Here is a 13,463-nt window from a genome sequence, read left to right on the forward strand (position 1 = left end):
ACCCAGAAGATCCAATAGAAGCAGCAGCATCCTTTACCATACTGAGAATATGGAAGGATGGCTGGGTTAGACTCCAGCTGAACATTCTGCTTCCTACAGTGGCCAGCCCTCGGGGCCAACCTTTTACCCAGGGTAAGAAGACACGAGCGAGAAATCCCATTGTTGTCCTGCAGCAACTGGCTGTGTGAGGTTCAACACAGCCATCAAGGCTAATAGCCATTAACAGACAGATCCTCCCCCATTAATTTGACTTATCCAGCAGTTCCCAAACTTATCACGGTCATGGAGTCCTGCGGCACGCCAGGGGGGGCACCATCTTGAATCGCACAAGATTTTGTGTGATGCAAGAGGGTGGTGCCCGAGGCAGCAGGTAAGAAGAGACTGGCAGGGACATCCCTCATCAGCCCTGTGAGTTTGCCATGGTGCCCTTGGAAAACACGGCAGTTTGGGAACCACTGGATGAATGCCTCTTTAAAAGTCATCTAGCCATCATCACATCCCACAGCAGCAAATGAGTTATGCAACGTGGGAAGGAGTGCAAGTCCAGGAATCAAGAGTGCTAAACTAGGACAAGCAAACCCAAGTTTAAACCCTGCCTCAACCATGAAGTGATTTAGATAAACTTGGGCCAGACACATCCATGAATGCTGCCTTCATGGATGGATGGATGGATGATGGATGGATGGATGGATGGAAAATACAGTATACAGTGGTGCCTCGCATAACAAAATTAATCCGTTCTGCGAGTCCTTTCGTTATGTGAGTTTTTCGTTTTGCGAAGCACGTTTTCCCATAGGAATGCATTGAAATTTAATTAATGCGTTCCTATGGGCAAGAAAAGTCAGAACAAAGTCAAATTTGGTTTACAAAGTGTTTATTAAGTGCTCTTTAAAGGCATACATACTGTACAGAGGATTTCAAAAACGGGGGGGACGCTGAGTGGGGAGCTTGAAGGCTGTAATCCTGAGCACACTTTCCTGGGAGTAAGCACAATGGGACTTACTTCTGAGGAGACACGCACAGGATTGTGCTCTAAGCTGGGGAGGACAGAGCAGCTGCACTCAATTGCTTGCTTTTGCTGTGATAATGGGGGGAACATGAAGGAAATGGGGCAGTGAGAGGGTGAATGAGCAATGGGGGGATGAGTTTGAAGGCTGTAATCCTGTGCAAACTTTCCTGGGAGCAAGCACAATGGGACTTACTTACATAAAGATCCGCCCCTTACTAGGGTGGACGGGATCATAAACTGACATGAAGATCCGCCCCTTAGTAGGGTGGACGGGATCATAAACTGACATGAAGATCCGCCCCTTACTAGGGTGGACGGGATCATAAACTGACATGAAGATCCGCCCCTTACTAGGGTGAACAGGATCATAAACTGACATGAAGATCCCCTCCTTAAGTCAAACCAAAACAAAACAAGAAAAAAATTTGTCTTGCGAAGCACGGGTCATAAAAATTTGTTGTGCGAGTTACCAAATTTCGCAAAACGCTTTCATTCTGCGAGTTTTTCGCTGCGTGGGGCATTCGTTATGTGAGGTACCACTGTATATTAATAGAAATATGTCAATACTTCCTTTTGCATGGCCTGAATCTACTGCCAATTAAGAGGGAGGGGGGAAAAGTGTTTCAATCCACTCCCTCCAAACCATGCATCGTTTTATATGCTTTGAGCACTTTGCCCGCATAATACATCTAGGAATCCAGGGTTCCAGCCTGTTTCACTAAGGGTTGTGTCTGCACACCTGCCCCACAGGGCACAATCCTAAATATGCACTCCTAACTTGTGCGGTCGAGAAGTTCCAGCCTCCTACCAGTGGCAGCAAAATACTCTTAAATCAAAAGCCTGCATGACAGGACCACAAAGGTTTATATCCCAGCCTCAGCCCATCTGTCTTCCCTATTGTCGTCTCAAATCTTCCGCCGCGGCCCCTCTTCATGGGCTCATGTGCGTTATGGATGGAAAAGATCTACCAAAATGACATCTAGTGCAGGAACAAGATGACACAGGAGACAAGCGAAGTATCTTTTTGAAGCAATCTCTTCACTGGGGAAGAGAGTTTGTTGCAAACAAGACAGGATTTGTTGCAAAAACCACTTTCTACTCCATAGGAGCTTCTACACTTGGCTTGATCTGCAAAACATCTATTCTTTTCCCAAGGATCTCACGTTATCCTGTGATGCTATCTTAACAATGAGGTGCTTGAAACCAATTTAGAGGTGGTGATTAATTTATTAACTGCTGCTAAAACGGGCCTCTCAAATCACTGGGGAAAAGGCTGTTGCACCTTCTGTTCCAGACCGGTACTTAGAGATTTCAAATATGGCCAAAAAAAAAAAAGAAAGAAAGTCCAATTTATTTATCAGTAGTCTAAAATATTTATATCATGCCTTTCCCCACCTGCTAGGGAAGTGCTCAAGGCAGCTAACAGCATACTGTAATAAAAGAATATAATTTTTTTAAAACTCAAAAGAAGCCACAGGTAACCTGCACCAGCTGAACTAGACCACAGAAACAATGTCAGACAAGCACAAGTGAAAAGCAGATTATTTTTATCCAAAGACAGATTCCTTCTATCTTCTGCTCAACAGGAGACAGTGTAGTGTTTTGAGGGGCTGGCTAGGAAAGAGCAGGGGACTAATCCAATTCCACCACAAAGCTTACTAGGCAAGCTTGGGCCAATCACATCTTCTTTTGATGGACCTCAACACCAGCTGCAGAGCAACAATAATGGGATGGGGCATGCCTTTCATCCCCCACCTGAGGGTTACCCAGAGGCAACTGGAGAGCTATGGTAGGAGATAAGATGGACCTCCTTTGGCCTGCTCCAGCAGGACTCTTCTTCTTAAGGCCCCAAAGACACAAGCAATTGTCAGATTGCACGCTTCCCCCTCCCATTCAGAGAGAACAGTAAGGCAGCCACCCCACAGCAGAAATTCAGAAATGAACCCTTTTGAAAATGCATTTGTCATACCCTGTCTGGACCAATAGGCAAAGAGCTAAGCTGAGAACCTGAGCATCTTGGTTCAACCCCCCAACTCTATCACACCCATCCTGTGTGGCCTTGGAACAATTCAGGCTGTGCTACAAACCCATAGTCAAGCAGAGAAAGAGCTATGCAGTTGGTCTGTATTCAACAGCCCCATAGCACAAAAGTATTCAATTTGATATTCAGTCTGAGTATTCACACGTACAGCTATGCCCTGCACTTTCGTCTGGTTCAGGACCAAGGATGAAAGTCAAAAATCAATGAATGTCAAAGTAGAGCCTTGCTGAGCTTACAAATTGATTTTGGCCAGCAAAAAAGGTAAATAACTATCTATACAGCATGGGGATGTCAAACGTGTTTCCTACAGTAGGCTGAATAGCATTCATGGTGCCTGCTGAGGGCCAGAGATGACATCATTAACTAGAACAGTGGTTCTCACATTTTTAGCACAGGGACTCACTTTTTAGAATGAGAACCTTCCGGACCCATCGGAAGTGATGTCATGACCAGAAGTGACATCAAGTTGGAAAATTTTTAACCATCCTAGGCTGCAATCCTACCCACACACTTTCCCAGGAGTGAGTCCTATTGACTAGTGTTGTTAAAAGCATATACTGAGTAGCCTGTTAAGAGTACAGATCTGTAACATTTTCCCAATGCAGTCGCATGCCACAGTAGCATAAAGTCTAATATATTAAAAATTAAATATTGAAATGAATGGCGACCCACCTGAAATTGACTCACAACCCACCTAGTGGGTCCCAACCCACAGTTTGAGAAACACTGAACTAGAAAGTGACATCATTACGCAGATAACCAGAAATAAGCACTTTGTTCTCACACAGAAACTCATTAGCTGCAAATGACAAGAGAATTCGTGCAAATCTTATCCATAATTTCAAGATATGAGCGAGCCCCATTATCACACTGGGAGAGCCCAATCACAATGGGGGGCAGAGACACTGCTTCTGGGGGCCGCATTCAGCCCATGGGCTTTTTGTTTAGCACCCCTGATATAGCACATGTGAATGCATGAGAAACATAGAAAGAAAAATAAAGATAAGAATGTTGACAAATGTCATTAGATGAAATTGGACAGAAGAGGGGAGCACATGTACTTTTGAAAATGTGGTTATAACTTAAAACAGCTGAAAGAGCAAAGCTATTAAAGTCAAATGAATGAAAGTCAAGGTACTGCTGCATTTGTAACCATAACCAGAGCCCGTGTGTATAACAAAAACCCTGCAGTCAAGCTTGCAAGAGTTGATGGTTCCTGGAAACTTTCCAGGGTCCCTTGTTACACACTCCCCTCTCAACGCAAGTACTACTGTGTCTCTCTTAGTGTTTTTTCCTTTACAACACAACCACTGGATTTATTGCTATAGACAAGGTAGGTAGATACTTTCCATAATAATTAGCTGAGGCTGGCAAGGCACTCAATTCCCGGACTCTCTTTCTCTCTCACTCAGTTTATTTCAAACATTTTCTTGCCAGAAACTGTGGTTTCTACAATCAATCAATCAAATGGCCCAAGGAAAGCACATTTTTGGCCTAATCCAGTCTCCTGCAAAGAGCCCTCATTTACACTTAAAGAGCCAAAGTAATGGAGAGCTCTGCAGGACACCACAATGCCCAAGTCACCACTGCCAGCAATTTTGTGACATGCCCCAACTTCCCATTGTGCAGCCCCAAAACAGCACCCCTCCCTACCGCCTGAAAGAACAGAGAGAGAGAGGCACTTGCTAAAGGCATCATAGGGACACTTCTCCATTTCCTCTCTCATTCCCCGCATCACCGAGCTTCTGCACCAGGAATCTTTTCAGCCATTCCAAACACAACCTGCTTGCCACACCAAGAGTTCTCTTCTGCATATAGCACACTGCAGGTTGTATGGCTGCGTACAAAACACACACTGACTGGCTGGCATCTTAAAATGACGAGCAAGAGAGTTTGAGCTACAGAAGAAAAACGCCCCCCCAGCCCAATCTTCCGGCGCTGACTTGTAGGCAGGTTCTTCCGTTACATCTGTGGGATGAAACAATCACTGCAAGAGCAGGCGACAGATGTCCATGCGCTTGTGGCATTGATAGAGAAGCTGCCTGTGGAGTTGCACCATCGGTCCAGGAAGCCTGGTAAAGCATAGCTCTGACTGGCAGCAGCTCCGGGGCAGAGAAAGGGCTTCCCCAATGTCTGGATCTGCTTGCCCCTCTCAGGTCTGCACAAGAGCATAAACAAAGGGTGCAGCCTGGCACAGAGGCTGCTTGTGCCAGAATACCCCGAGGTCGTGGTGGAGGACTGAGGGTGATGCTTCAGCCCCTTCCCACCTCTCAGGCCTAGCAGAGGTTGCAGGCAGAACAGGACCACACCAGACAGTGCGGGGCAGGTGAAATTAGGCAGAGATGGGACCACCTGGAGGGCCACACACCTCTCGCCTCGCCCTGACTCTTGCTGGTTGTTCAACCATCAGTCTTGCTACCTGGTGTTCTTTGACCAGAAGATGCTATCTGGTGTGCTTTGGAACACCAAGGAAGTGCTCAGTGCTGAGAGATTGCCCCATCTACAACTCTCATTTATCGAAAAGGCCTGCACCTCCATTTTTCAGCCACAAGGGGAGCTTATGAGAGTATCACTGTCCAGCAACCCTTGCCCGGGGCAGAGCTCAGTGCTTGGCACAGAAAAGGTTCAACCCTGGCACTGTCTCCAGGTCGGGCTGGGAAAGCCTCTTCCCTGCCTGAAATACCAGGGAGAGCCACAGCCAGCAGCAACGAAATGGACCAGGTTTCCAACCTGGGGGGGTGGCAGGCCCACAAGGTCCCAGAACTCCACGCAGCATCTTCCTGACCAACCCCGTTTGTGTCTCCGCCTTATCTCAGTGCAGAGCACCAGGACTAATCCTGCAGGGGCTGGGAACTGCTGAACTGATGGCAGAAAGAGAAGCAAACACAAATTCACCCAACAGGTGTGAGAGGAGGAGGGAAGAGAGTGGCTCTTCACACCCAGGTTTCCTTTTCAGCATCCACGGGCTGCAGCCTAAAGAAACATTCATCAAGACAGCTTTCCCACAAAGGCATCAACATCAGCTATGACACAGGCTGGGTGATTATTTAAACACTACCACCACTGGCAGTAAAACTGTTTCTAAAAATGCCTCAGCACAGCACAGACCTTCTGCCTAAGTTCGGCAGGGTGGAGTCTGGGGTCTCCCTACACTGGGGCACTTTGTTGTCCAACACAACAAAGCCCACCACAACCAGTCACTCCCAACCCATCTGCCAATGCAGATGCCCAAGTCAGTCTTCTGAGGGCATCTGCAAAAGCTCCTCTGTGGCAGTTCTCCCTCCCCACAGGTGAGTGGCTCTGTGCAAACCTCCATTAACCAGGTGTGATGAACTGCACTGAACAAGGAGACTCTGCCTTGATCACTCCACTGAACTCAGGGTTCTCCTGGTCTTTCCCAGCCCTCCTGAAGGAACCAGAGACTGGATTTGGGACCATGTGCGTCCAAAAAACATGCTCTGCCACTGAGGCACAGCCTCGCCCCTCCCCAACAACAACAACAAGTTTCTGGAGGAAAAATCAATTACGGGGTACAAGCCATGATGTGTATGCACAACCTCCTGATTTTAGAAATGGGTTATGTCAGAAGGCCAGGTGCAAGGGAGGGTACAAGGATGAGGTCTCTTGTTGTCTGGTGTGCTCCCTGGGGCATTTGGTGAGCCGCTGTGAGATACAGGAAGCTGGACTAGATGGGCCTATGGCCTGATCCAGTGGGGCTGTTCTTATGTTCTTAACATAACCAATTGGTTAAGAGCACAACTATGAGCTAAAAGTGTCCACTAAGCAAGCACTAAGCTTAACCAAAAATCTCAAACAAGCCTCTATCTAAACTTCTCTTCTCCTGTCCCTGGAATATGGAGAATAATTTTAGTGGCCTACCTTACAGGGATGATAACAAGAAATGTTAGCTGTTATTAGAATGTTCTTTGGGCTAAGATGCACTTCAGAATTTTGCAGCCAATGCAGTTTCTCGTACACAGAAGCTCTACCTCAAGGACCACTCAGACCCCTGCTAGATCAAAGAAAAAGCATCCCAGTCCAACTACCCAGCTTCCACCAGATGCCTCTGGACAAGCAGGATATGAATGCAAGAGCCCACCCCTATCCACTTCCAAAATCTGGTATTCAGAGGTATACTGTTCCTAGACTGGGAGGTTCTGGTTAGCCAGTACATTACACTTAGTTTTACATTCACAGGAAGAGTGAAAAATAACCCATATTTGAATTAAAATTCCATGTGTTTCTAGATGTTTCTTGTCCAAACACACACACACACACACACACACACACACACAACACATTTGAGGAAGGGACCAGAGGGGCTGGGGGAGAGAACAGTTCAGAAATGTATCCCATAAACTGGAGCTTGAGTTCCAGCCTGAGCTCTGCCCCCCCCTTTAAGTTGCTGTGCTTCTATTTCTGCCTCTTAAACCCACCAACCACTTGAAACAACTGAAAAGCCTCCCATCAGGCATAGTAAATAATTTTTTTCTCCTTTCTTCCAGGATTTAGAATTGAAAGCAACCTCTACAGAGAGAGAAAAAGGAATTTCAAGAAGCACACACAAAAGACAGACAAAGGAAGCACAAACAGCCTGCAAGCTCAGCATGGAACAGGGGTGATAATGTTCTGAAGGCTTCTCTCCGTAGGTGGCAGTGTAGTGTCAACCCATGGACACGGAACTCAAAAGAGGCACCTCAATAGGCTTCACACAAATTTGTGCTTCTCCATGACGGATCAGATAGGCTGGAATTTAGTAAACCCAGAAGTATAGATATCATCAATATGCCTGGCAACCCGCCCCCCCCCCTCAAGTCTCATACACAGGCCCTACCCAGATCCAACCTATGTTAGGGTTATGCACAAAACTGCTTATGTCCCAGACATGGATGCTGTCTGACCCCTAAATGCGACCATCTGCAACGAAACAGCCCTTTGCAAAGCCTTCAAATCACCACCTGGAACAGGAAAAATCCGCCTCCATCTCTCCACCATCAACGGTCCAAGCTCCTTGTTATTTTTAAGTGACCGCACAATTGCTCATCTCCAGCCAATTAGGAGCCTGCAAATGCCAGCCCCAGATCTCAAGGAAGGTTCAGGAGAAAGAAGCTGCCTCGTTTCCGCAGCAAAGATTTGATACAGGCACAGCGTGACATGGAGGGGGCTGTTTTGTGTGTTTGCATGTGTAATTACACATGATTTATCTTGCAAATGCAGCTTTGCTACACACAAAGTGATACAGTTTTAGATAACAGACCTCAGATGTTTTGCAAAGGAAAGTACCACCACGCAATGGATTTTCTAAGAGATTTCTGTTTAGAAGTGAACCAAAAAAGCATGGATCAGGTCCCATTTGTAGGGAAGAGAAAAGGAAATCGGGGCATCAAGGAGCCACCTGACCAGGCCATTTCCCTGGTATTGATTTACCCACAAACCGCAGGGCTTCTCCAACAGGCAAAACCCAGGCTACTCAGAAGATGTACAACATGGGGAAGCCGCAGTCTTTGTTCTGTTTGCTGGAGCCAAATTGAGCTGCCTGCAAGGTTCTTTGTTCCACATCTCCTCCCCAGCATAGGGATATGTTCTGCCTCTGCTCTGCCCCTCCTTGACCTCTCTCCAGCAAAGCTCTCAGTTCGACTGGTCCAAATTCACATTCAGCTCAGCCTTTGAGAGCTTGGGAGTCGAGGGTTCCCAGCTCACATCAGAGCAGCTCCAAAGGGCATCCACAGAAAAACCTCCTGGCGCATTATCTCGCTAAAGCCAAGACGAGTTGCCAGCCACAGAACAGAAGAGCTTTCCCTATAGGTGACTAAGCTCTATAGCGCAAAAGAAAGCACACTACCCACTACCTGAAAGCATGAAATTAAACTAGGTGGAATTAAACCGTTTGAGATGCGATGCAGGGGAAAGAGAGAGCCAGACCCTGGATCTCAGGAACACAAAACACTATCCATCTCCAAAACTGGGTCACTCAACAATACCAGCATTTAGCCATTAAAATTGCCCTTTTGTGCACTTCCACAACAGCTGTGTGTCTGCCGCACAGATACCACCACAACCCACTGTCACAATTCCCAAAATAAAAAAGCCTGGATTCTGTTTACAGAGCAAGCCCAAACCTGTCCTGCAATCTCAGCTAATTATTTGCAGATGGGCCAAGCAAAAGAAATGCGGGAGAGAACACAACTCAAAGAGAAACAAATAAGAATGACATCTTTTATTTCAGTCTCTGGAAATCAGGGAGGAAATTTAACTTTACTCCTGGTATTCATTTGCATCTTTTTAGACTGTGAGCCCTTTTGGGACAGGGAGCCATTTAGTTATTTGATTTTTCTCTGTAAACCGCTTTGTGAACTTTTAGTTGAAAAGCGGTATAATAATAATAATAATAATAATAATAATAATAATAATAATAATAATAATAATAATAACAACAACTTTGCACCTTTCACAGGGATAAAAAGTGGTGTATGGCCACACATCCCTTTCTCAGTCCTCCCCTCCCAGCTACAGCAAGGAAAGAGAAGTGCAATCCAAGGAACACAAACACTTTCAAATTCAATGAACAAGCCTGCAGGGATCAGCACAGTCTACCTTCCCCAAGAGCATCCAAGAGATGAAAAATAACCTTCTCAGGTCTTCCTGAACAAGTTATCCAGTCTGGCCCTGAAACTGAGGTTCACTCAGTCAGTGGCATAGCTAGAGGGGGTGCAAAGCACCATGTTTTGCAGGGAACCTCACCACAGCATGCAAGTGTTGGAGCCATTCCAGCTTGGGGGAGGGCAAAATGGAGGCATGCCTCTGCTTTGCTGTCCCCACCCAGAACAGCTCCAAAGGGGAGAGGCCACTTGCACATCGCATTCGGGTGCCTGCAAAATTTAGTGCTTCACACCCCTCTAGCTATGGCTCTGCACCTAGTTTCCTCCAGCATGGAACACCTTTGAACATCAACATAAGAACGTCAGATACCTTCCATTTTATATGTATTCACCATTGCTGAACTCAAAAGGTATTCTGGATATTAAAACAACATCTGGGATCCTACTGAGAAAAATATGCTCAGAAGCAGGAAGGGATGCTGAAAAGAGGGAATAATATTTTGAACAAGGGTGCAAAAATATTTCCATTGTTTCTTGGGTACTTGAGACATCGAGCCCACCTCCCCCCCATAGCATCATCTACCTCCTTGCAGGAGAGAAATCTCTCTGCCAATTGCACTCACAGGCCTTAGAAGTCAAGAGGGAGGCATAGATCCAGTGTGTCCATATCTAGCTCAGCCACAGTACTGGGCAAGGGGCAGATTCAGTTTGCACCAAGGAAACAACAATTTAAACCTATGTGACAGAGCAAGGCTGCTCTTCAAAATATACCGCACTTGGGACTAGGGTCTGCAGCCACTGCTCATCATTGAGGCTGAAAGGAAGAGCCAGGAAAACCTTCTTGGGCACTGCCTGGACAGTTGCGGTGCATCAAGAGGGCACACAGAAAATAGGAAATGGCTCTTAAGGAAGCACACAGATGAACACATTTCCACATCACCATTTCCAACAGGAGAAGCCCTGGAAGGGGGGGGAGAGGCAAGATCAGAGATGTGATGGGGGAATGTGATGAGGGAATGGCTGGGCTAGGTGGTCTGGGGGACAGAGCCACTCTCCATCAAGGACAGTGTCTGACCACACATCTTGTCAAAGATCCAGAGGAGATGCTTTTGGGGATTTTTAAGATGGGGTTAAAGCAGCAAGACAACTGTGTTTCGAGGTGTGAGTGTGCTTTAAGGCTTCAACCCCAACCCACCAGCAACAGCCTACAACCCTGAGCCTGCTTGCTCAAGAGTAAGCCCCACTAGTTTGACTGGGACTTCCTTCCAGGTGAGAAAGGCAACCCAGCAGCCTGCCCTGCAAGGTGCCATACTGGAACTTCCAGGATCCTGGTCTCTCAGGCTACAATCTTACCCGCATTTTCCTGGGAGTAAGCCACACTGACTCTCATTGGGACTTACTTCCGAGTAGACTTGCATCAGATGGGGCTCTCAGGTTACACTCCTAGCCACACTTACCCAGGAGTAAGCCCCACTGACTGTAATGGGGCTGACTTCTGAGTAGACATCCACAGGACTGGGCTCTTGGGCTGCACTGCTAGCCACACTTTCCTGGGAGTAGAAATGCACAGGAAGGGGCTCTGAGGCTGCCATCCTATCCACACTTCCCTGGGAGTAAGCCTCATTACACGAATGAAACTGATTCCTGAGTAGACATGCATGAGATGAGGCTCTCAGGGTACTGTCCTAGCCATACTTCCCTGGGAGTAGCCATGCATAGGATGGAGCATGCACAGGATGGGGCTCTCGGGGTACATTCCTAGCCACACTTCCCCAGGAGTAAGATCCACTGACTGCAGTGGGGCTTCCTTCTGAGTAGACCTGCATGAGATGGGGCTCTCGGGGTACATTCCTAGCCACATTTCCCCAGGAGTAAGATCCACTGACTGCAGTGGGGCTTCCTTCTGAGTAGACCTGCATGAGATGGGGCTCTCGGGGTACACTCCTAGCCACACTTCCCCAGGAGTAAGATGCACTGGCTGCAATGGGACTTCCTCCTGAGTAGACCCGCATGAGATGGGGCTCTCAGGGTACATTCCTAGCCACACTTCCCCAGGAGTAAGATCCACAGCAGTGGGCTTCCTTCTGAGTAGACCCGCATGAGATGGGGCTCCCGGGATCCAACCCTGGCCACACTTCCCTGGGAGTAGCCATGCAGAGGATGGGGCTCTTGGGCTACCCCGCTGCCCAGGCTTCCCAGCTGCACCGCCCGCAACGGGGCTTGCTCCCTTCCTTCCTTCCTTCCGAGGAGACAGGCTCCCGGGGAGCAGCGCCGGCAGCGGCAGGGCTCCCTCCCTACCTGGGCGCCCGGGGGTCGCCGCCGAGCAGGGCGGGCACGCAGCGCGTGAGCTCGGTCCAGTCGGCGTGCAGGCCGCAGCTCCAGCCGGTGGAGAAGCGCGAGAAGAGCCAGGGCTCGCGGCGGCCGGGGCCGGGCCGGTGGCAGGCGCAGCGCTTCTGGCCGGCGCGGCACTCGCAGGGCCGCTCCAGCGCGATGTTGCGCACCAGGTGGCGGCCGAAGGTGGTGCCGCCCGTCTTCTGGATGTGCAGGAAGACCATCAGGTCGGCGCCCGCCACGCGGAAGGCCCAGCGCCGCCCCAGCTCCGCCGCCGAGAAGCGCCGCCGCGGGCCCCAGCGCGCCGGGCTGCCGTCCTCCGCGCCGTAGGGGTCGGCCCGCGCCGGGGCCCCGCGCCCGCACCGGCTCCCCGGGCACGCGTACTGCAGCGCCAGCGCCCCGAACAGCAGCAGCAGCGCCGCCGCCGCCGCCCGCCGCCCGCGCTCCTCCATGCCCGCCGCGCGCCGGCATCCCGGCCGGCCCCGCCGCCCGCCGCCCGCCCGCCTTTGTCCGCCGCGCCTCCGCCCCGCCCCGCGCCCGCCCTCCGCCGCAGCCAGCCCCGCCGGCGCACCGGGACCGGCGCCAAAGACGCGCTCCCAGCCACGCTCACCCGCCAGCAAGCCCCATTGGCTCCAAGGGGACTTACTTCCGAGTAATCATGCATTGGATGGAGCTCTAAGGCTGCAATTTTACGCACACTTATCTGGGAGGACTGCAAGGGGACTGGCACCTTAGTAGACATGCGGAGGATGGGGCTCCCAGGATGCCATCCTAGCCACACTTACCCGCGAGTAAGCCCCATTGGCTGCAAGGGGACTGACGCCCGAGTAGGCATGCGGAGGATGGGGCTCCCAGGGTGCCAGCCTAGCCACGCTTACCCGGGAGTAAGCCCCATTGGCTGCAAGGGGACTGACACCCAAGTAGGCAGGCAGAGGATTAGACTCAAAGAAGCCCCATTGACTGCAATGGGACTTACTTCCGACTAATCATGCATTGGATGGAGCTCTAAGGCTGCAATTTTACGCACACTTACCTGGGAGGAAGCACCATTGGCTGCAAGGGGACTGGCACCTTAGTAGACATGCAGAGGATGGGTCTCCAAGGATGCAGTCCTAGCCATACTTACCCAGGAGTAAGCCCCATTGACTGTCATGGGGCTTACTCCCACATAGGCATGCAGAGGATGGGGCTCCAAGGTTGCAGTCCTAGCCAAGCTAAGCCCCATGGACTATAATGGGACTGATGCCAGAGTAGACCTGTATATTGGGCTCCCAGGGTGCCATCCTAGCCAGAGACTACACCCCATTGACAGCAATTGGACTGACACCCGTGTAGACATACATAGGATTGGACTCAGACTAATTCTATTCACATTTTCCTGAGAGTAAGCCCCATTGATCACAATGGAACTTACTTCTGAGTGGACATGTAGAGGATTGGGCTCCAAGATGAATCCTAGCCACACTTACTTGGGAGTAAGCCC

General features: G+C 49.5%; 1 protein-coding gene across 1 annotated transcript in view; it reads right to left on the reverse strand.

Annotated features, from left to right (window-relative positions):
* Positions 1-12,432, reverse strand: part of HS6ST2 (heparan sulfate 6-O-sulfotransferase 2) — a 147,821-nt gene extending 135,389 nt beyond the window's left edge. Inside the window, 1 exon segment of the mRNA XM_066640149.1 lies at positions 11,937-12,432. Coding sequence (XP_066496246.1) covers positions 11,937-12,432 — 496 coding nt within the window.
* Positions 12,433-13,463: the final 1,031 nt, after the last annotated feature.

The sequence above is a fragment of the Tiliqua scincoides genome, chromosome 12 (assembly GCF_035046505.1).
Source record: "Tiliqua scincoides isolate rTilSci1 chromosome 12, rTilSci1.hap2, whole genome shotgun sequence".
In the NCBI taxonomy this organism is placed as follows: domain Eukaryota; kingdom Metazoa; phylum Chordata; class Lepidosauria; order Squamata; family Scincidae; genus Tiliqua; species Tiliqua scincoides.